Raw genomic sequence first — 21339 nt, 5'->3', positions numbered from 1 at the left:
ACCCTCATTCAGGTTGTTGTGCTCGTCAAAATGGAGTGGGACACGGAGTAGCACTCAATCAGCGGTAATACGTGTGTTTGTCTCTTTATCTACAAATAAATGATTTACCTGCAAGAAAGCGAGGGGCCCACCAGGAGAAAGTATTTTGACCAGAAAAAGTCTCTACCAGACCGTCAGGACAATAGTTAATTTCATTCCAAGCTCACGGTCGTTGATTGGAAGTATAATTCCATGTCCAGAATCCACGAGTATTATCCAACTTTAATCCAAAACCTGACCTTTATAACCCCCCACCCATGTAATTATTACCCTCATATTGTTTATACATAATATATACATAATTCATATTAATTATAGGAGGCATCTATCTATGGTATGATTGCTAAAGGTCTAAAGGATTCACAATTGATTGAGAAACGACATTGGTACTAAACTATAGCAGTTATTCTTCAATCGTTGGAAAGAAGAAGCCAATGCTGTTGATTTCAGTGGTGGCTTGCTTCGAACTGTGAATGTCGACAAGGTATAAAATGACTACAAGTCAATTATACAAGGTTTAATAGCTACACGCTGCACATTAGCCAAGTTTTGCTGTGATTTCGGTTATGAATGTTAACGAGGAAGTTATCGTAGATAATTGTCAGTCGTAGTTTTGGTAAGTACTGACCGTAACTGTAATAAATTATATCCGTTCAATTACCCTGCTTTCTAAACTCCAACTGGCAAATGACTAAACGCATATCAATGAAGTATTGAAAATTATTAATTTCATGTGTTGACCAACAACAAATGGTATACAATATGTAGGGGCCGAGCTGCTGATTATTTGCATAAGTAAAGGCTATCAAACGATACTTTCATTCGTATCTATTCTACTTCATTGAGCGCGTGTAGTTTAATATAGACCTTCGCATAGGTATCAACGTGCCTGACAGTCTGACCTGAAACATAAACAACCGAATTTCTCTTGGAAATATTCTGAAGCCTTACGGACGGCATACTTCACATAATTTCATAAATTATAAGCATTGTCTCATTCTATAGGACGCCGTTTCGCTGATGAAACTAGATAACGCATCATCTGCTATGTATATATATAATATATGGCCACATGGCCAATATATGGCAATGGTGGCTGGCCCAACCTCGTTCTTATGGTATTTTTCAGTTTTTCTACGGGGAAAAAAGGCCCTGGGAACTAGGGTTTGCTTATGGCGGCCATGATGATAGCCAAACTTGCTGTTAGGGTGACATCAGATATCTAAAGATTAAAGAGCCTAGCTTCTATATGTTACGCTTACCTATGATTCAACAAAGCATAAAGTGACTTCTAAGTCTTAAAATAAGTCTTGTATGATCCTAGCTGTTTACAGTTCACTGTGTTTAATCATTGTGACAATATTATAAGCAACCAGCGGTTACCAGCCAGCCACTTAGTATTTTTCAGTGCTCTGTGCTATATCTTTTGCAAACGTTTTAGTCAATATGTTGGGCTCTGATCATTAACGTCATATTCCTAGATACGGCCAGTATAAAATTACGTTACGTACATCTGCAGAATTTAGTTTCTATTAATTCATGTCAGTTGTTAGTATAAAGTAAATAACGTATAGCATAATTTTTTTGTCAAACTGTCAGTATCGACGAATGCACTCAGTTCCAAACCTCAAGAAGTGAGGTTGTTTATTTGGGCAGTTGTAATACCACATTTAATTAGATTCTTTACGTTTGATCTCTCATCAGCGAGTATAGCATGCCTGTTCGGTTCCATTCATCAACGAAATATTGTTGTGTCCTTCGTCTTAAGACATTTCATTTTAAATTCATCTGATATAAAATTTTTAATTTTTTACTGATATTTTCTAGCAAAACCTCATCCTCGGATATCGAAATGGAAAAACAAAGAGATGACAGATCAACCTTTGGATCTTATTATGCACCTGATTATGGTACGCACAGAATGACCTCATTCATCATCGAGAATCCTGCATGCATCCTGTTGCAAAAATTGACCTCGACGTCTACAGAAATAGTCTTTCCACAAAGCAGTTGAATTAGTGTCAGAAATACATTCCAAATCAATCCTCACATGCATTTGGGATATATTGCCATTGACTACAGTTTTGATTTGACTTACACCACTGGGTATCTTTATAGATTTCGAATCAACCTTCCATTGGCTATGTGGTGAAAGATACTATTTACAAGGTTCTCACCAAGGTGAAAATGAATGAATATTAATAAATTCACAATCCATCTTTTTTTTACAATAACCTTTTTTAGCGCTCAATTAACTTGCACTATATATGCAGTAGCATAGGAAGAATACAATAAAGAGCGATATAGAGTTTGCATTATAATGGGCATTATATAGCAAAGGAATTGAGAATGCTTATACTGGACATGCGTAATTATTCTTTTTCTTTATATTATATAGGCTTTATCGACTTATTTATGTATAAGGATGGCAAAGATGAAAATTTTATTCAGGTAATATAAAATCTAATATGATTTATTAAGAATTAAACATAGCCGTATACTCTTTTTAGCGGGAAAAAATTGATGATTTTGTATGAAATTGTGATTTGTTGGAAAATAAATGTAGTATTATCGCATATAGCAATAGCTAAAATGGTCGATTATTATATCGGTCAGAAGATTCCATAAAATACTCATTAATTTATTTACAGCGAGAATCAGGGGAGTTGATTAAAATAGCAAAACTTGCCTTGGCGAAAGGAGAATTGGAAATTGCGGAAAAGACTTTGGTCGAGACCATGCGCTCAGTTATGTTGGATGACTCTAGTAATAAGAGGAACTCAGAGTCATTTCTCTACTTAGCTGAAATCTTAGAGCGAAGGTCTGAACACAAGGATTTAGAATTGGCCAAAAAACAACAGTTACTCCTTCAGGCTGCAGCAATGTACAATTATGTTTGCAATTGTTTAAAAACGGTGGTAGGAAGTAACGAGGTAGAAAGCGAAATTTTCAAAGAAGTGGAAAAACAATCGGAAATCGCCTCTCGTAGGCTATTGGTTATCCAAGACAACATGATAAGTAGCGTCGGTGGGAATCCTGATCGCTGTAGATTTGACTCGGAACTTAAAAGGAATGAGCTGAAAAATTTAAGAAACGAAGTAAAGAAATCGTTGGAGTCTGTGGATTTTCTTAGGAATCAAGAATCATTGAGCAAAATTGATGTGCAACGCTTGCTTAAGATGCAAACGGAAGAAATCAGAAAGTTATCTGTTACATTTTCAGCTAGTATGAAGCAGTTCTTGGTAGCGATAATCAACGAATGTTTGGAGTTACTTGGGTCAACACCTTGTGATTATGAAGTCATTGTTTTTGGTTCTTTAGCCAGGAATGAAATGACGCCGTACTCCGATTTCGAATGGGCTATTCTCATAAACTCTGAAGAAGAAGAATGCAAAGTTTTCTTTCGAAATTTAACAAATTTGGTCCACTTGCAAGTAAGCTTTATTTTAGTCATAGAATTGTTATTTGAAATATATTCGTAGGATCGTCACGTGTTGCATGGGATACAAACTATGCATAGATTGTATTAGAATTAATTCAAGTGGTAAGAGTCTCGAGCATAGTAACTTCCGCTTGATGCAACCCGACCGCCAGAAACCGTAACGAAAAATGTAATTGCATGAAAGTCCTTTTAATTGAGTTAATTTAGTCCTTTAATTAAGTTCAGTCCAAATTTTCTGTTTCAGATTATTAACCTCGGCGAAACTATTTTACCAAGCATGAACATAGAAGCACTGGTTGGGGGATGGTTTTACGATGATATAACACCAAAAGGCATTTCATTTGACGGCTTTCTTCCACGAGCATGCAAGACACCTTTAGGAAACATGCTGGATTTTGAGCTAATTCATACGCCTGAGGTAATGGCAAACTTCCAGAACAACGACTGGCATCAAAGAAATTGGACTTTAGCAGACACCTTGCTCACTTTCTCCCCTCTGCAATCGAATAAACATGTGCTGACTGATGCTTATAGAAAGGCGGTGGCTAAAATATTGTCTGAACCTTGTGATTCGGAATTTTGTGATCACACTGCTTCGTGTTCATGGCCGACACGAGGAACCTGCAGAGGGTTAACTACTCTCAATGAAGATTTGTCTTGTTATGGAGATGGGATGATGGGCAAATACGACTTGGATGATGGAAAATATTATGATGTCAAAAAAGAAATTTATCGCTTAGTAGATCGCGTGTTTGCTGCGTTAGCAAAATGCTATGGTGTTGATGACAGCGGAACGTTTGCCATTCTTGATGAACTGTGTACGAGGGAAATAATTTCACCAGAAGCAAGAGATAACTTCGCAAGCGCTTCGGCCATTGCCGTCAAGCTAAGATTAACCACTTGCCTTAATGCTGGAAAACAAGGAGAGAAACTGGTGACAAGCTCAACCGAAGAAACCGGGAAATTGACGTCTTTTTTTCACATGCCGAAGGATGAAGAATTGTTTCACTTCTTCTTTGTCGCTATCCCTTTGTACGAGGAGTTACTGCAGCGATTCAAGACAGCGGACAATATTCCGCAGTCGCTTTCGAACCGTTCATTCTTTGACGATTCCGAGGCCACTATGGGTCATGTACATTGTCGCTTGTTAAACTACAGTGTCGCCCTTGAATGCTACGAACGTGCCCTTCAACGGTATCCAGAAAATCTGAGTATTCAAATCCGTCGAATAAGAGTTGCTCATTATATTACAAAAAACGTGGAAAATGCGGGAGAAACTCGTAAAAATTTAGATACCGTTTTGTCGATGATTACCGAAAGTTTGAATTTGCCGTCGGGTGGCGATAACAATGTGAAGCCTGCAATGGAGGAAACAATGTCGTTCTTCAATCTTTTGGAAGTGGAAGATTGTCGACAATTGCTGGAGGTCTTGCTGTTTGCTTCCCAGATTTACGGTTGTCGAAAATATTTCTCGTTGGCAGAAAAAATCCAGGCCCAGTGTTTGACAGCACAGAAAGACAAGCGCAGTTCTGCCCAACAGCTCATGATTAAATTCGCGTTTTTGAATTTTCACACCGAGAGTTTTGTTCAACAATACAAAATTGACGTTGTGGAATCCGAATTGATTTCTTTCATTGACGCCGAGGGGGTAAGCACTAGAAGTATTGTTTGGTTAAACAAACTTGGAGAGTTTCTGTTTAATCAGGGTAAATATAACAATGCTTATCGTTGTTTTCAAAGAGCTCTGAGTATGGAGCGCTACCTTTACGGAACCAATCCGAATGGAAACATGATGATAACGTTGCATTTTCTTGGAATGGTCTCCATGTACTTGTTCATGTACATGGAGAGCAAATTCTACTTCAAATTGTTGTTACAATTGTTCGAGTTATTTGGCGGACCTATAACTAAATTAACGGTCAAGAATACTTATCTGCAGTTGGCGTTGTTGAGTGCTGCAATGGGGTGTCCTCTTGAGGAAACAGTTTACTACCTTAAAAATGGTTTAAAGGTAACAACTAATAGCAAAAATGATACTGAATTAACTTTAAACTGTGTCATATACTGCCAATTATCCACAACATGGCATCTGCAACAAAACCTAGATCAAGCTTTGAGGTCTGTTTTTGATGGAGAAACCTGCCTGAAGGATATTGTTGGAGCACAAGCCAGAGTAGCAATGACTTGTCTGCTCGCTATGACGTTGGATAAAATAACAAAGACGAACGAAGGAATTGTGATATTAAAGAAAGAAATCCAAGAACTCAATTTGCAGTCTCAAATGAATCAAAAAGCTTTTTGTATGATGAGTCTCGCTAAGCTTTTTGCCGGACAATGTCTAGCGCCAGATGCTGAGAAATATTACAAACAGGCGTTGGATATTCTGGTGAATACCAAGGAGGATAAACATATTTTTGATATCTTAGGTTGCCTTATCGGCATTTCAGGAGTCATCGTTATGGACGGCAGATCAACTGAATCAAAAATATTCTTGGATCAAGCTTTCAATTTAGCCAAAAAATTGCCTGGGAGTAAGAAAAAAGTTTCTATCCTCGAAGAGATTGGAAAGTTGTGTGAAAGCATTTACGAAGTCAATCGTGCATTACAATGCTACGAAGAAGCCCTAAGAACATGCAAAGAATCGCACATCGCTAAAATTCTTCCATTTGCGGAGTTTAATTTGGAAGTTAAGCTTGGGGAGATGGCGGGCAGAGATGGGGTAAATAACCCGATCCACACTGAAATTGAAGTGCCTTTAGAACAACGCATACAGGCTCAGCGAACTCATTATGATCGCGCAGCTGATGTTTTACGGAAACATGTCACGACTGGACAAGTCGACTCAACAACTGTTACGCTCTTTTTATTTTTGGCTTCGAAATTCACGTTAATCAACTTAGGTAACAAGATAGAGCTGTTGCTGGAAGCTTTGAGAATCAGCGAAATTGTTTATGGAACTAATACTCCTCATGAGATGGTAACCACCATACTTGGACAACTTTCTGACACGTACTGGATGGCAGGAGATAAACCAGCGGCTACCAGGTATAGAGAGCTGCAGTTAAAAATGGAACTTAAGCTGCACTTATCAGATCCATTTCATCAACATGTCTCCCACAATTTGACAAGTTTGTCTTTGTGTTTCCTGGAAACTCCAGGTGGCGATGATGCTATCCAAGATGCATACGAATCGCTAATGTTAGCACAGCAAGGCAAGGGGTTAGAAAACACTGCCTACGAAGCAACTGCTGCCAGGTGTTTCACTTCTCTAAGCGTATTGTTCTATTCGTTAAATGATATTGAAAAAGCCGAGGCCTTAAATGAAATGGCAAGTCAGCTTTTTTGTCGAATTCAAGAGAGTGGTAAAAGTGAAGATCTACTTAGTAGTAAAACATGCGATATCATGAGAAAGATATTAATAGATTCACAAATGACACAGACGGTTTCATCAACAAACAAAAGAGAACTTTTCGTGTCTATTTTAGAAGTATTTTCTACTGATAATGGTATTGCGAAGGTGGACGAAGAACTTCTAAAAAAAGCAATGGTACTGCGTCAATATGGGGGCTTTGAAAATAGCCAATCGACCAATCACAAAAGCCTCCGACAAGAAACCAGTTGTAAAGACCATACAACAACTTCGACAGACTCCAAATGTGATCTTGAAAATTTAAACTCGCACGCTCCCTCATCATTACCAAGTTCCGATAGTCTGAATCCCGGCGCGAACATGTCCACGGATTCTAATGTCGATGACTCGTTGACACAAAGTTTGTCCCAACTTCGTTTCCCGTTAAAATTGCAATCATTACCTGATGTTTTAGTAAATCCAGAATCAATAAAATCCACAATGGAATATTTTGATGGGAAAGCAGAGGAAATTGAGTCGAAACTACCTGTATTGGTTACTCTATCAGATTCTGTCGAGTATAATCGAAAGATAGGTAATGATCAACAGGTTGCAAAAATAGATTCTTCTATTCAATCACAAATATTGTCTTTGTACGAAAACTGCGCTTTCGATGGAGGGGAAAAGTTGATCAGTGATGCGGTTAAAGCGAAAGAAAGTAATAATGCTTTTAATGCCGTTAAGTTTTTGGATCTAGCCATGCAGCTGCCATCCAAATGGAAAAGAAAGTCCCAAATTTTAAAATTACGTGGTGAATGTTTTTTGTCGATGGGCTACTATCGAACAGCAGCAGTTAGTTTTACCGAAGCCTTCAACCTTTATTCAAGCGAAACAGTCACTGTGGAAAAGCGCGATGAGCTGTGTGAATGTTTAGCAGTATTGATTGGTTTGATAAAGAGTGAGATGCTCTGCAAGAATGTGAAGGCAGCATGGCTGTTTTGTCGAGATGGGATAAATCTGGTGTCCGGGCACGAACTTACAGAAACCATACAAGCAGTAGAGTTATTTTATCTCGGAGCAAGATGCGTGAGTATTTTATCAGAAAGCGAAGGATGTGATGACGTTAAGCTTTCCCATGCTTCTTCTTTGTGTAAACAAGCTCTTACTTGCAGCCAGAATATTGCTGAGAAAACAAACGCTGCTGGCGACTTGCTAGAAGAACTTGGTAGCTCGGAACATGGGAAACGTTTTGCTCTGAAATGTGAAGTACAACTGCTCTTGGCAGCTGTTCTCCAAAAGTTAGGAAAAGAAGAACAAACAAAACCAATTTTAGACGAAATGAAGGAATTTTTGATAAATATCGCTGTCGTATTTGAATCATCCGATGAATCTTCTATTGGTGGGAGCGACGCCGAATTTCTAAAAATATCTCGTCGTTTATATTCATGGATTGGTCGAGTGTTAGTTATGTGTAACGACATGATTTTATCTATCACTTGGCTCTCCAAGTCTCTCTTAGCATTTTTCTCCCCACCACTTCCCGATATGTTGTCGGTTTATGAAGAATTGCTGCCTTTGCTGCAGGCTCTCAGTGATATCAAAGCAAGTAGCGGTCATGAAACTCATTCTCCGTTCCAACAAGCAATTGATATGTGCAAAGACGTGTCAGCAAAGCATGGTAGGGACTTAAACACGATCTACACAGTTTTGAAAGACTTGGCGAATGTTTATACGGATCTGGGGCGCACAAAAGAAGCGATTACTGTAGCAGAAGCTGGTTTAACAATTAGCGATTTGATGTGGGGTATTAATGCCAGTGATCGAATGAATAATCGCTGCAGAATGCTATTGTACCTGGCCCAAAGTCACCACCTAAATTCAACTGACACGCCTTTTGACAGAGATAAAGAATTACATCTTGCAGAAGAGTATTACCTAATCGATCATGATTCAACAGGAGATTTTGCAATTCGCAAGAATCTGAGCTACGCTAACTTTCTACTTGACCAAAAGCGTTTTGCGGAGGCGGATGCTGTGCTTATGAAAATTGAATCCTTGGGCGAACAAGTGTGGCAAAAGTTCGTGTTTTGCTCGTATTCCTCGCGTGTGTTTTATGGTGCGGGTGTGCAGAAAAGTGTCGAAGATCATGGCGAATTACTCGCAACTATTGGAGACATTATGTACTGCACAAAGGTTCGAGTGCTTGTCGGGATGGGAAGAAAGAGAGAAGCAGTTGCTGCGTGCGACACCCTAACAGCTAAATCAGCACTTTCTTTTCGCAACATAATCGGGAAACGTCCTTCCTGTACACCATACCTTATCGAGGCCTGTCATCGCGAGTTGTTGACTCTTGTGATTGATGAAGAAAGAAAGCTATTCCAGAGATGTGAGTTTCCGTTATCCGAAAATGATCTTGCTAAATTGTATTGTTGCCTTAACGAATACTCTTTGGCATTGAAACACTGCCCGAACGAAGTAGAATCACCTGATATGATAGAAATGAAAATAACATGCTTTCACAAGGTTGGCAATGAGTTGGTGGAAATGAATAGAGGAAATGAATCGTACTCGTATTTTACATCATTTCTTGCAATGCTTCAAAGGAAGGAGGCATTTCTTGACAACCCTTTTCCTATGGAATGCGAAACTCTTAGCAAATATTGTTTCACAAATCAGTATTATGTTTTCCATTCGTTGGGGAAAATGCATTGCGAAAGAGGGAACCTTGATGCTGCAATTCATTGTTATGAACGATGTCTCGAACTAGATGAAGATTTAAGATGCGGTCAAGACATTATAGCAACCTTGGCAGTCCTTTATCAGACGAAAGCGTTAACGGTTGACATGAAAAACCAAGATTCGTTTAAAGAATGTATGAATCTTGCACTAAATTTGTTCCAGAAGCTACTGCAGAAAAATACCGAATTGACAGCGTTCGTGGAATGGGCATTTGCGTCTCTTTTTTCCAGACTAGAGCGTTATACTGAAGCCATTGAACATTTTGAAAATATTCTGAGGAAAAAAAAAGATGAGGGATTAGTTTCATTTGCGAAAGAGCACAAACCATTGTTAGACTTCTACCTTCGTCGAGAATTGGATGCGAGTATCAGAATTAACATTACGATCCCAACCAAAGTCCTTGCTTTCTATGAATTAATATTGGTCCATATGAAATTGAATGAAGTGGAAACAGCCCAGACTGTTGCGCTTCAATTTGAGAATTATGTTGAACGTTTCCGGTCAACGCCATCTTATCCCTTGGCTTTGGCTGTTGTTGGATATGCATACCAACAAATTGAAGACAAAGAAAAAGCCGCAGAGGTATTTGTTTCAGTATTGGAAATCATTCCGGGACATTTACCTGTTTCAGAAGCACTGGAACGCTGCTGTTTGTAACTTTGAACATACATCTGTTTGAATGTGTTCCAACACCATGATTTTATACACATGCACAGAATGTCATTAGGGCTAGGCTAGAATGCATTAATTGATGCTCATTTAAACGAAAACGAATCTATAAATAGTATCCATACTGCCTTTCACAGAATATAGCTATATACGAATTGGGCGATGTTAGTTAAACAAAACACGTTTTGTCTTTATTATTTACTGACACACAAGTCAACAAATGCATACTAAAATATGCGGTAAACTAAGTTCTTTCGATTTATTCACAACTTTTTCAAATATGACAAATATAAGGTTTAGACTTTTACGTGTGTGTTTTATGGGTAAGTGGTAAGCAGCTCTTACCCTTTCTAAGGTCCGTGAACGTTCGCATAGTTATATAATTAAGCCATACAAGAAACCTCTTTTCTTGGTTAGAGATTAAGCATGCATCGAAATTTAAACTAGTTAATATATCTGTAAATCGATCTGTTGATATGAACATCTGTGATGGGATTCTATCGTGCATTCATTTCTCTGAAGTACTTCAAGATGTTTTCAGTTAGGCGTGGGCATCCCAAAATTTACCACAGTCTGTAATAATACTCTTTAACAGAAAATTTCATTTTAGTGAATTGTGACCTTTCATTTTGCGTACTTTATGAGACTAATTCTGTGAAATAATATGACTAAACGAACATGCTTTGATGACTCGGAATCAGTTACAAATTCTTCCAACACAGTGAAACATATAAAAATGATAAAATCATTCGCGGTCCTCTGTTGTGGCTTGATGTTTCAACCTATATTACCGATCAAAATGTTTCAGATTTACATTTTAATTTACCCAATAACCAAAATTGTGTGTCTTAGAAAATTTCAAATGCTGGGGATACTCACCATGCATGCACGGTGGCACATATAGTAGGTGTTCGACTGTTCGTCCCAACAATTATCACACTCTTATGTTTCTGCTCGTTCAAAAAAGGTCTGGATCAACGCCATACGATTAAGCAGGTTTATCTGTGATTTATCAAAGCCGTAAATTTGCCGACGTTCTCGATAATTTATTTTAGAAAACAAAGCTTAAATGTTAAAATCTGTTTATACTTGCACTAATGCGTCTCTTACGCGTTTCCGCTAGCTGTCAACATAGGCGTGTGAATGCAAGAGTTCATTATACGAGAGGGTTGATCCTTTTGTTGGAGTTAAACTATATCCTAATAAGATAATCACACATTTACTGATATTTTTCAGTCAGACCTCAATTTAGCTAGATCAAATTTTAAATATATAATTAGTGATTTAATGTACACATGCACATTAATATAAATCAGTTAAGTCCTCTCTGTAACGTTGGAGACTGATCGACTCCATTAATTTTGTTTAGACTGTCGATTATCTTCATCCCGTACTTGATCACAGCAGTATTCATATCTTTACATATACATAAGTGGTTCGCCGTCATTTCTTAACCTAATTTGAAAAACAAACTCTGGAAGACCCGGTTAATTAAACATGCATTATTATTATTATTATTATTAAAACAGTGTGTATTAAAATAGGTTATCTAGAATTTTTCTGACAATAACGAAGATCACATACGCCCGCAATATAAAAGTCTAAAACCTTTGTAGTCTTTGGAAGTGCGGTTTACTTCAACTACAACTAGAGAAACAAATCACAAAGCCCTAAAGCCATCAGGGTTGTGTGTACTACTTCCGAGTCAAGGTTGGTGACATCCACGCAATATTTCCCACGATGAAAGTTGCGATCTGATAAAAATCTAGATACTGATCAATCATGTAATATCTTCGTAAGCGTTCTCTCTTGACCATCCTAAGACAAGAGGATCTACAATGATTCTAGTACAATCATGTCTTTCAGAAACGTATTGACAAACAACTTCAAGACAATGTAGAGCTATGCATGCAGGTCAGTTAAATTAACACAACTGCATCCTTAACCGCAATACAATTAGTTATACATATTGTAATGATAAGAAAGAGAGAATGTACATAAAATAAATACATTGAAGTCTGAGTGTTTACTATTTACAACTCTATTTACAATTATACATGAACAAGCGCAAGTCATGCACTGCTTTACGAATTTACATGGAGGAAATTTTTTGCTACGTCATTGTTTTTTGTCTTATTCGAATTTTGTCAGATTTGAAACCACGACGTTCTACATTTTAAAGTTGAATATATTATCTTCAGCAACACTCATACGGGGAACTAAATGTCCTCCGTGCAGGTATGCCAAAAGAGAACCAGTTCGTGGGCTCATACAGTCGGGAGTGCCTGTTATTGTCGTTGGAAAGGAGACTGGGTAACAGAGATTGGGCGGTCGTTGAACAGATGTGGCCATCCGTGGAAGAAAAGTTTGCGGGATATTTTCATCAAAAACAAAACCACATCCAGGCTTGTACGGCGATGTGAGGTATGGCGAGTGGCTTCCTAAAATTGAAGTGAAATTCCGTGGTAAGAGTGTGGCCATAGTTGACGCGTATAGTAATTGAATTAACCGGAGAATATTTCAGACAGTGAAGAATGCAATTTGGTAGATACAAGTCAGACATACTGGCAGAAGACAGAAGCTAAAGAAGTTTTAGAGATTTTGGGCTGTCCATGCATATGGCTCTGCATGCATCAAGTGGTCAGTGATGCTGATAAAAATAACGATCAGTCTGCTCTTCCTCCAGAATTCTTTTGTCATGATGATAGTCCGGTCTACTCCAGGCAGCTGGAACTCACGTATATATTTATTATGTAGAATGCAGATACTTTTTTAATAAAATAACCAAGCCGGACAAATATTTTCGTATAACCTGCATAAACAATCGCGAAACAGTGGAGATGAAAAGATAAATTCTTACGTAAAACTGTTTTACTTTCACTTGTTTATTTTTGTTCATCTCAAAAACTTAATCTCCATATTTAATCGGTTTTAGTTTTTTAGCATATTTACCTGGGTCACTAGGCAATCTGTAGTGAGGGTCCACTCTCCATGGCGTAGTTTGTAAAATTGGCGACAGTGTGGGGTCATGATAGGTAAATATTCGCGAAACCTGGTCGCAAAAATCCTTATTTCTAAATGGAAGAAACGCAAACCTTTCTCATTAATAAGCTGTGAGTATATAACTACGCTTTCACGCTATGCAATTCACTTGAAAAATTAATGAACAACGCACGTAGCTATGTAACTGCATGAACATTTCAGGCAGTGGATGTACCTGGCTTGCAGCCTTGCATATACGTATATGGATGTTAATATTGAAGATGATATACAAAGATGATAAATGTTGGCTCTAACCTTTCTCTCCATTCAGGATTCAGCAAACGGGAAGAATCGCGGAAACCTTTCGCGAACGGATTGCTGTTGATCTTTAATCGAGTTATCTAAATTGAGAAACTGAGCGATAAGAGAACAAATTCTTGTCGTGCGGGGGCTGCATGCATGTGTGCATACTTGACAATGCTGCGACATCTGTAGTACAATGACCGAGAAATATACTGCTCAATACAGGGATGAAAAAAATAGGCGCCATGCAGTTGAATGAAAATAACACCGTTAGGTGCTAAAATTATTCTGAATTTATGCCTCTTCAAAGGGTTCAGACACTAAAAGTGATTTCAGTGAAACATTTCTAGCAGCTGTGCTGAAGGAAATTTTTATAGATCACTATCAGAAATTGCTGTACCTACCAGTTGGTTTTGATACGCAGTCACCGCTATGAATTGGGTTTCATCAAAAGCAAATGTCCGTGTTTTCTCTGATTTAAGGTTGATCACTGATGCAATATGCTCTCGTTTTCGAACGATGTGAATTCGAGGTTGATACTTGTGCATTGAATTTAACATGATCTGGATAATATGAAAACAATTAAATATGCATTAACAATTACTTGTCTGCTTTCTGTTTCTGAATTCAGGTGGCTCACCCTATACCCTACCCTATCCAATACCCTATCCTTTGTTTTCGATTGACATATATTTGAGCATATATTTAATTTGAACACCTTCAAAATTAATATTAGATACTCTTTTGTAAATGTTTTAAATGATCTTTTATATCCCTTATTGCCGGAGCCGTGGCATCCTCCCTCCTCAAAGATTAGGCATTTCATAGATCAAATCTGGAAGAGCTGATGTTGCAAATACAATAGTCCGCTGGTCAAACTCATACAAGTGCTCACATTACTTTGACAAGTTTTCTTTGTTGACTCATACGTATACACACGAGCGAAATTTGTACTTTGACAATTTTTCTATGACAAGTACACTTGTACACTTCAAAATCAAGTATACTTCATTTTGAACAAGTACACTACACTTGTCATAGAAAAATTTGTCAAAGTTGGGCGTACAGACGAACAATTAAAACTTGTCACATAAAAACAAAACTTGCTCGTCTGTAAGGGGCTTAATTTTTTCGGAAGAAAATAAAGATTTTCTCTTACATGTCCTTGTTCATCCATCTCATTATTCGTCAGTTTAACTTTTTCAAACGATAGCGGTTGTTTCATGAGTTGTTCTCCTGTGAATGGGGCGTCCGGATGCATACACAGTCTAGTTGGAGCTGGTGGATCCGCTTTGCCTGATACTAACCAGGTTGAACGATGGTAAGCATAGCGATACCTTTTGTCGTCTACAGGGACAATGTCCATGAGCACGAGGTAGCTTGCTTTTGGATCTGCCCCTGTTACCGAAAATCTTAATGTTGGGAACATTCGCCTGAAAAGAACAAAAATGTTCTTGAAAATGTTGAATGAAACTGCATGGCTATAAAATGAAATGCTCTGGCATACTGTAGTAACCGTCTATGACCAAATGTCGCGCAGATATAGCGTGCAGGAATGCTAATATAAGAAAAAAAAGTGGTGTGATTTATGGGGAAAATGAGAGAGGTAAGGAACATCTGTGACACAGCTTGTCAGCCTTGTCTGCAATGCTCCAGAGTTAACATTGGGGATGGTTGATCGACAAGAAATAGAATAAACATTATTACATCTCGAGACACCAATTATACGGTCATTGCGAACGTTGGAAATTGTGGTAATCATTTCTTTCCAACTGCATGCTTTATAAAGTATACGTAATCTTGCTTAATCGGACTTCTCTGAAAGTAAGGTGATCAAAACATAGCAATTCAAGCATGAACGCCACGGACATAACAGATTAGACGTCTTGTCGTCACTTGAGGACTTGCTCGTTTAATGTTTCCAACGATGACTCATGGATTCTATATATTATTTTTTAATCCTATCACGCATCAATTCTAGGCTTTTCACTGTAATGGCGCACGGAGTCCAATCTTTGCAAAAACACAACCAGCTTATCCTTATAATCTATTGAAGCTTCATTTATGATCGTGTATTCTATATTTAGGTGTTGCCATCCACTTTCATCTGGTTTTACTGGCATGTACAGCACAAACACAGCTGAAACACAAATATATAGTAATAGGGCCCTACAGCAGTTTGGAACATACTTCAGTATAAAACCTGTGACCTATACGCAGACTTTACGACTGCGCGCATCGTTTTTAAACTCAAGACATTTCGGCTGTTCATGCAGACTATTGCAGTTTCACTGCAGTTGAATTATTTCAATAACGATGCATGCACAAAAATATTTTTGCCTTGACACCAGCACAGTATTTTGCGCAAATATGCCTATATAGCTCTCATTAGTTATGGATGTAATTATATACTAATACTGCATGGTAACAACTCTTTGAACAGGATTTGAAGGGAAAATATCGGGTGGAAATTGCAGTAAGAATGGCATACATTTAAATACGTGAAATAAAAATACAAGCTTTCGATGCGGGTGAATACTAGTTTGATGTAGGTAAATCAATCGTTCATGCATAAGTCTGAAAGTGAACATTTAGCTATAGTTTAGCAATTGCAAAATTTGTCAAGTCTAAAAGTGAGTGTATACTTTCATGCACAAATTATTTGGTGAATACGCAAGTGTATTTACGTAGTGAAGGACCAACAAATACCATGTCCGTATATGACAGGATTTTGGGGGATGGTGACAACAGAAAAAATGCTTGATTTGACCTAGATTTATCATTATCGTTATTATCACTACCAACCAAACAAAGCATACAAAACACTCGGCAAATGTAAAAAGTCCTCATCATGCTTCGATAATAGGAAATTTGCAATAAACCAATGCGAAAAAACATAGCGTGACTTTGCCTTGCAGTCCGGTGCCAATTTTTTCACCACAGCTATTTTTAAGTCCTCACGCATACAAGTGTTAGCGGCGGCGGTTTTTATGATGTGATTTTATCACTATCAGTTTCCGACCACGTTAAGTCGGGTTTTCATCGCATAAGTATAATGTAGCTTACTTAATAATCCGAAACGGCAACACTTTACAAAACACACGGTTTATCTCAGTTATTGAAAGATTCAAACTATTCCTCACTTCCTCACTTCCTCTGGCACTTTAGCGAGTATACCGAAGAGAGGTCAAACGCACGCAAGCGCTCAATGGGAAGCAATAAGCCGTTCCTTATTAAGAAATATAAATACTGTTGATATATATTGTATACACGAATCTCAAAATCAACATTTTTTATCTCTATAACTCATCCAATATAAACTATATTAGGTTATTATGCGCGATACGTACAACGGAACAGACAACAATAACGGGGAGGGGCGAGGAACAAAATAGAAAATCAAATGATACTCATTGAAGTACTCAAATCTCAAAATCAAAAGCTGATACACCACATGATATCAAACGTCAATTTCTTAAATGAAAATGTGTTTCACGATTATATGATGATTGTACATATCTTTGTCCTCGAAAAACATGTGATTAGTAAGAATGCATGAAGTAACATGCAGGTTGCGCCTTGTGCGTAGTTGTACTTGTCGGTTGACGGCCATAGGTCATGAAAACGTACATGGCAAGTCCGAGGTGAGAAACATGCAAACCAAAATATCTCATCAGTATCTCTAAAACTTTTATACGTCATTTCTTTGATTTCTTTTACTCCAGTTTCAAACTCAATGTTGCGTGTACGTGGACAATCGCACGTAGGGAAAATTTAGTGGTAATTTGTACACAAACTGATTTACCTCAATGTGTTTTTGCTCTCGTGTTTAGTCTTCATGTTCAAAGTGGTCTTAGTGTGAGAGTTCACAAAAACATTATAATACCATTGCAGCTTAGCAGACTAGCAGTGGTGTCCTGTAACACTGATAAATCGTAAACCAATCATATTATACTACTGGAGCTATATTTGTTCGCTAAATCTAGCTTAGTGACTCTGGCGCAACATCAGCTGTTCGTTTCTAACAATATAATTTGAACGTTTTCCGATGTAAACGCGGAAGAGTATCATTACCAGACCAAAATATATTTTATGCAATTACCTTGCGGAAATTGCAAATTGTTAGAAGATAACATGGACGAATGTCTATATATAATCCAGTTTTTATTTATATAATAGGCACAAGTAATTATCAATATTTTCAGTGCATAAATTTAGCATAATATGCGCTTCGAATTATATTTCGTATTAGAATTGGAAATTTAGCCCCATTCATTTTCCGATAAATAATGTAGCTGCGAAGCCTGCTATTGATAAAAAAGGCTTTATACAACAAAGATTTGCACATACGTGCATTTTACCCGTGCGACAGAAGAGTAAGAGGACCAGCTTGCATGTGTAGATATAAAGTATGGTGTTCATTATAAACAAATAAAAATTAAATTCTCCCCACCTGCCAGCTTTCGTTATGATCATTTCAGTTCCTAACTCGTTGAATCGGTCCCACAGTTCCTTTCCTTCGAGAATGACATCGATATTGTCAATACATGAATCTTCATCTAAATTTTCACTGTTTTCGTGATTCTGCGTCTTCTGTCGCTTTGCGTGACCATTCAGTACAGCCGAACATTCCACAATACTTCTTTTCGTGGGACTGCTCACATCTACATCTTCCACTGAAAAGCAACATAAATTGTTACTGCAAAAGAGTCGATTGAATTAAAGAATGAAACCGCTAAGTTGATTTGACTTTAATTTGCACTTTGTTTATACAAATTGCGCAAATTTTCGGAAAATTGTTTATATTACATTTAAACTGTTCACAAAAAGATAAATATATAAGAACCTCTGTCCTTGTCTTTTTCAACGGATATCAGGGAGTCGATGGAGAACGCTGTCGCCTTCTCAGACAATGAGGCTGATTCGTTAGTCGAAGTAGGCTCCATTTTGTTTCACAGTACGCGCGCAGATTCCCGATCTTGGTGCGCGGTGGGACGTTGTGATTTAACAGTGATTCACTTAAACGTGTAAATCATTTAGGTGGTAGACAAACAACAAGTATAATTGGCAATTAATTTGATAATCGCATGTTTGGTAACTGTCACTTGAGACTCAAGTCTGTCAATAGCTTCACCTATCTGTGAAAAGGGGTTTATTTCTAGTATGCGCACTTCTTCGGCCTTCTAATTGTGTCATCGTTAAGCTCAAATGATTCTCTCGCGTTGAAAGATCTCATTTCCATAACCCAAGAGAGACCCACCTGACCTTCACATTTTAATTCAATCAAATATAAATTTTGCGGGCAAATCCCGCGCGATGATGATATTATTTTTCAAATAATCGCCTGCTAATTCTCCTTTAACACCTATGATATATACTTGTTGTGTAGAACTACTAATCACTACTTACTATAGCAGCAGGATTAACAATTCACTATGTGAATGAAAAATGATTAGTGGTGATAGTTATTTCATATTACGGTTAGCTTTTGCTGCGGTACTAGAAGACGGAACGTTATTAATATCAGTGACACTTGTAAAGTATTATAAAGTAATTAAATACTTAAATTTGGCAAAGCTGGGTGGTCATACGAACTAAAAGATAGGTTTTACGTCCGAAAGGCGATACCCGCTATTAGCACCAGCCTTTGCATTTTTCCTACCCGCGGGAGATTCCGTAAGATGGTAGAGGAATCACTTGGTAAACACGGGGTGTTACTACCAAATCAGTATCTGCATATATGTGTACAGAAGGGCGTTCATTTCAATTTCTATTCATAAACATAAATAAATAACTTCAAGGTGCTCCTTTGTTTGGCGCCTTCAGCTGGTCGTCTAACAAAACCAAATACGGTAAATCACGCAAGCATGCCAAGCCAAGATTGGTCGGTATTCTGGCTTATCAGATGCAGCAGTTTTCATCAATGACTATTAAGTAGTTTACAGCTGTTTCTTTATGGATTACAGACGACTGTTAATTTGACAGACACATTTATACCCTGCAAATTGAAAAATGTGCAGCTCATGTCAGAGCGTAATATTTCCGATTTTATTTCCCGACATTTCAGCGACTGGATTTTGACATGTTCCATTATTGAACATCCAGAATTTAGGCGATGGCTGGAACTGCCAGAGAAGGCATGGAAACGTGTCATTATGTGGGAATTGTATAGTTAATTAGCAACATTAACGCCATTCGAGCGATATGATATTCCGAAAAGTTCTCGTTTTCATAAATGCACGAGACCAGTTTTGACTTTATTCAGCACAATTAGTTCATTTGTATATCGATTATTTAAATATTTGCCTGCAAATCTCCAGCTTGCAGCCTTCTTGCTCATGTTAATAATATTTCATATGGAGTCTGTAAAAATGCATATCGTGACATGGGCGTAACTAACAAGGACATACGTCAACCCGATGAACTCTTGCATTACTCAACTAATTAGAAGGACAGCCGAAAGGTAAAGCCTTGATAAGACAATATGGCTGATAAAACAATTCTGAATTGACACAAGAAGTTGAACAGCTTGTACAATTCACTATTAGAAAGTTGCTTTTAATTTGTCGAAAGCTAGTTTAGCCGTCCAACCTCTAATTGGTTGCGAGCTATAGCCACAAGAATGCATCAGATGGTTGTTTCCTGGACACAAGAACTGTAAAGTTTGAAAAGAAACGTCAGTTTCAAAGCGAATCTGATTTCCCACGGCCCAATGCCAAAGAATCTAAATATAGCTGCTTTATGAATGTCTGGTACTTTTAAAATGCAAAGAGTTATTATTAAAGTTCCTATTTAATGTTCATTTGTAATCTACTTTAACTTTGGCAGTTTTTGAACTTAATATATGATCAATATTCGCCAGTTTTCGGTAGTTGGGAAGAGAGATTTATGACCTTGTTATTGCTTAGATACAAAATTGGACAAGATTGCTCATTCGTAGTCTTCATATCTTGGCGATAATTGGTGTAGACAACAATTTGTGTTCCCCTGCATCGAACTATATTGTTGTTGACGTATGCCTGAGTGAATTGCAGTTCACAAGTCGTTTCTGTGAGATACAGATAAGACTTAGCATATGCATGCAGACGCCCAGAATGCACACGATATCTATGTGAAAATATTCGCCCGTAATTACCACGCATAACGTTTTATCAACAACTAAAGAAGGGTTGACAAAGCGACAAAAGAAGAATGCATTTCAGATTAGGATGAGTAAATAATATATTAACATACGTCAGCCAATCCCCAGCTTTTCATCTGCCAAAAGCGTATTCGGATTAAAACTAACGTAGGTTGTAATAAGATCGTAAGCCGCGCGCAAACTCAGCTTCTTGGTTCTCGCTATATATGTATAACAGTTAAGACTCCTATCCTAAGACAGTATCCTAAGATAACATGTCAATGCAAACCTGTTCCTTGTAAGGTTGTGTTATACACGATTTTACCAAAAAAGTTCAGTGTTGCCAAAATTTGTAAAATCTCTGAAATTCGAAATATTTATTAAAGCCCCCGAAAATCTCCGAAATTTAATCATTTCAACTTCAAGGTTTCTTGACGAAAAATATTCTGCTCAAATAGTCAAAAAGCGACATCCAACACCCTGTGTTGGCTGTGTTATCAGCGAATATCGTCCTATGGTCTTCACGATCAATCATGGCTGCTACTCGATCAATAAATGTAAAAACCTCTTTCACATTTATTTAAACGTAATTGACCTTCTCGATCGAGACTCGAGCAGCGTTCTCTGAGTTTTAGCATTCATCAGTCTTTCCTTTTCCGTTGCTTTTAATTTTATTATACTGTGTTATATTATGAT

General features: G+C 37.7%; 2 protein-coding genes across 2 annotated transcripts; one reads left to right on the top strand and one right to left on the bottom strand.

The window, feature by feature from the left end:
• The first annotated feature begins 388 nt into the window (after nt 1–388).
• Nucleotides 389–12234, top strand: LOC114524443. Its single transcript, XM_028545517.1, has 6 exons — nt 389–523; nt 1867–1949; nt 2158–2220; nt 2438–2490; nt 2691–3473; nt 3726–12234. Exons 1-6 carry the CDS (start codon nt 513–515, stop codon nt 10224–10226), a joined length of 7494 nt encoding a protein of 2497 aa, XP_028401318.1. The 5' UTR covers nt 389–512; the 3' UTR covers nt 10227–12234.
• Nucleotides 12235–12277: 43 nt separating this feature from the next.
• On the bottom strand, nt 12278–18527 carry LOC114524444 (T-box transcription factor TBX20-like). The gene is made up of 7 exons (XM_028545519.1): nt 18370–18527; nt 17977–18199; nt 14683–14956; nt 13928–14086; nt 13536–13621; nt 13191–13312; nt 12278–12679 (listed from the first exon to the last, which is right to left on the bottom strand). Exons 1-7 carry the CDS (start codon nt 18467–18469, stop codon nt 12408–12410), a joined length of 1236 nt encoding a protein of 411 aa, XP_028401320.1. The 5' UTR covers nt 18470–18527; the 3' UTR covers nt 12278–12407.
• Nucleotides 18528–21339: the final 2812 nt, after the last annotated feature.

The sequence above is a fragment of the Dendronephthya gigantea genome, unplaced genomic scaffold (assembly GCF_004324835.1).
Source record: "Dendronephthya gigantea isolate DGI-Jeju-01 unplaced genomic scaffold, DenGig_1.0 000031F, whole genome shotgun sequence".
Classification (NCBI taxonomy): domain Eukaryota; kingdom Metazoa; phylum Cnidaria; class Anthozoa; order Malacalcyonacea; family Nephtheidae; genus Dendronephthya; species Dendronephthya gigantea.
The sequence above is the reverse complement of the archived record's forward strand: the minus strand, read 5'-3'. Positions and strand labels throughout refer to the sequence as shown.

Bases quoted from the DNA above. Each gene is read 5' to 3' on its own strand.
- LOC114524443 (XM_028545517.1), top strand. The intron at 2,221-2,437 runs GTGAAAATGAAT...TATATTATATAG, and splicing joins TTTACAAGGTTCTCACCAAG to GCTTTATCGACTTATTTATG. The intron at 3,474-3,725 runs GTAAGCTTTATT...TTTCTGTTTCAG, and splicing joins CAAATTTGGTCCACTTGCAA to ATTATTAACCTCGGCGAAAC.
- LOC114524444 (XM_028545519.1), bottom strand. From the start codon at position 18,469: ATGGAGCCTACTTCGACTAACGAATCAGCCTCATTGTCTGAGAAGGCG. The intron at 14,957-17,976 runs GTGGGGAGAATT...TGTTCTTTTCAG, and splicing joins ATCATAACGAAAGCTGGCAG to GCGAATGTTCCCAACATTAA. The intron at 13,622-13,927 runs GTAGGTACAGCA...TTCTCAATTTAG, and splicing joins CTGCGTATCAAAACCAACTG to ATAACTCGATTAAAGATCAA.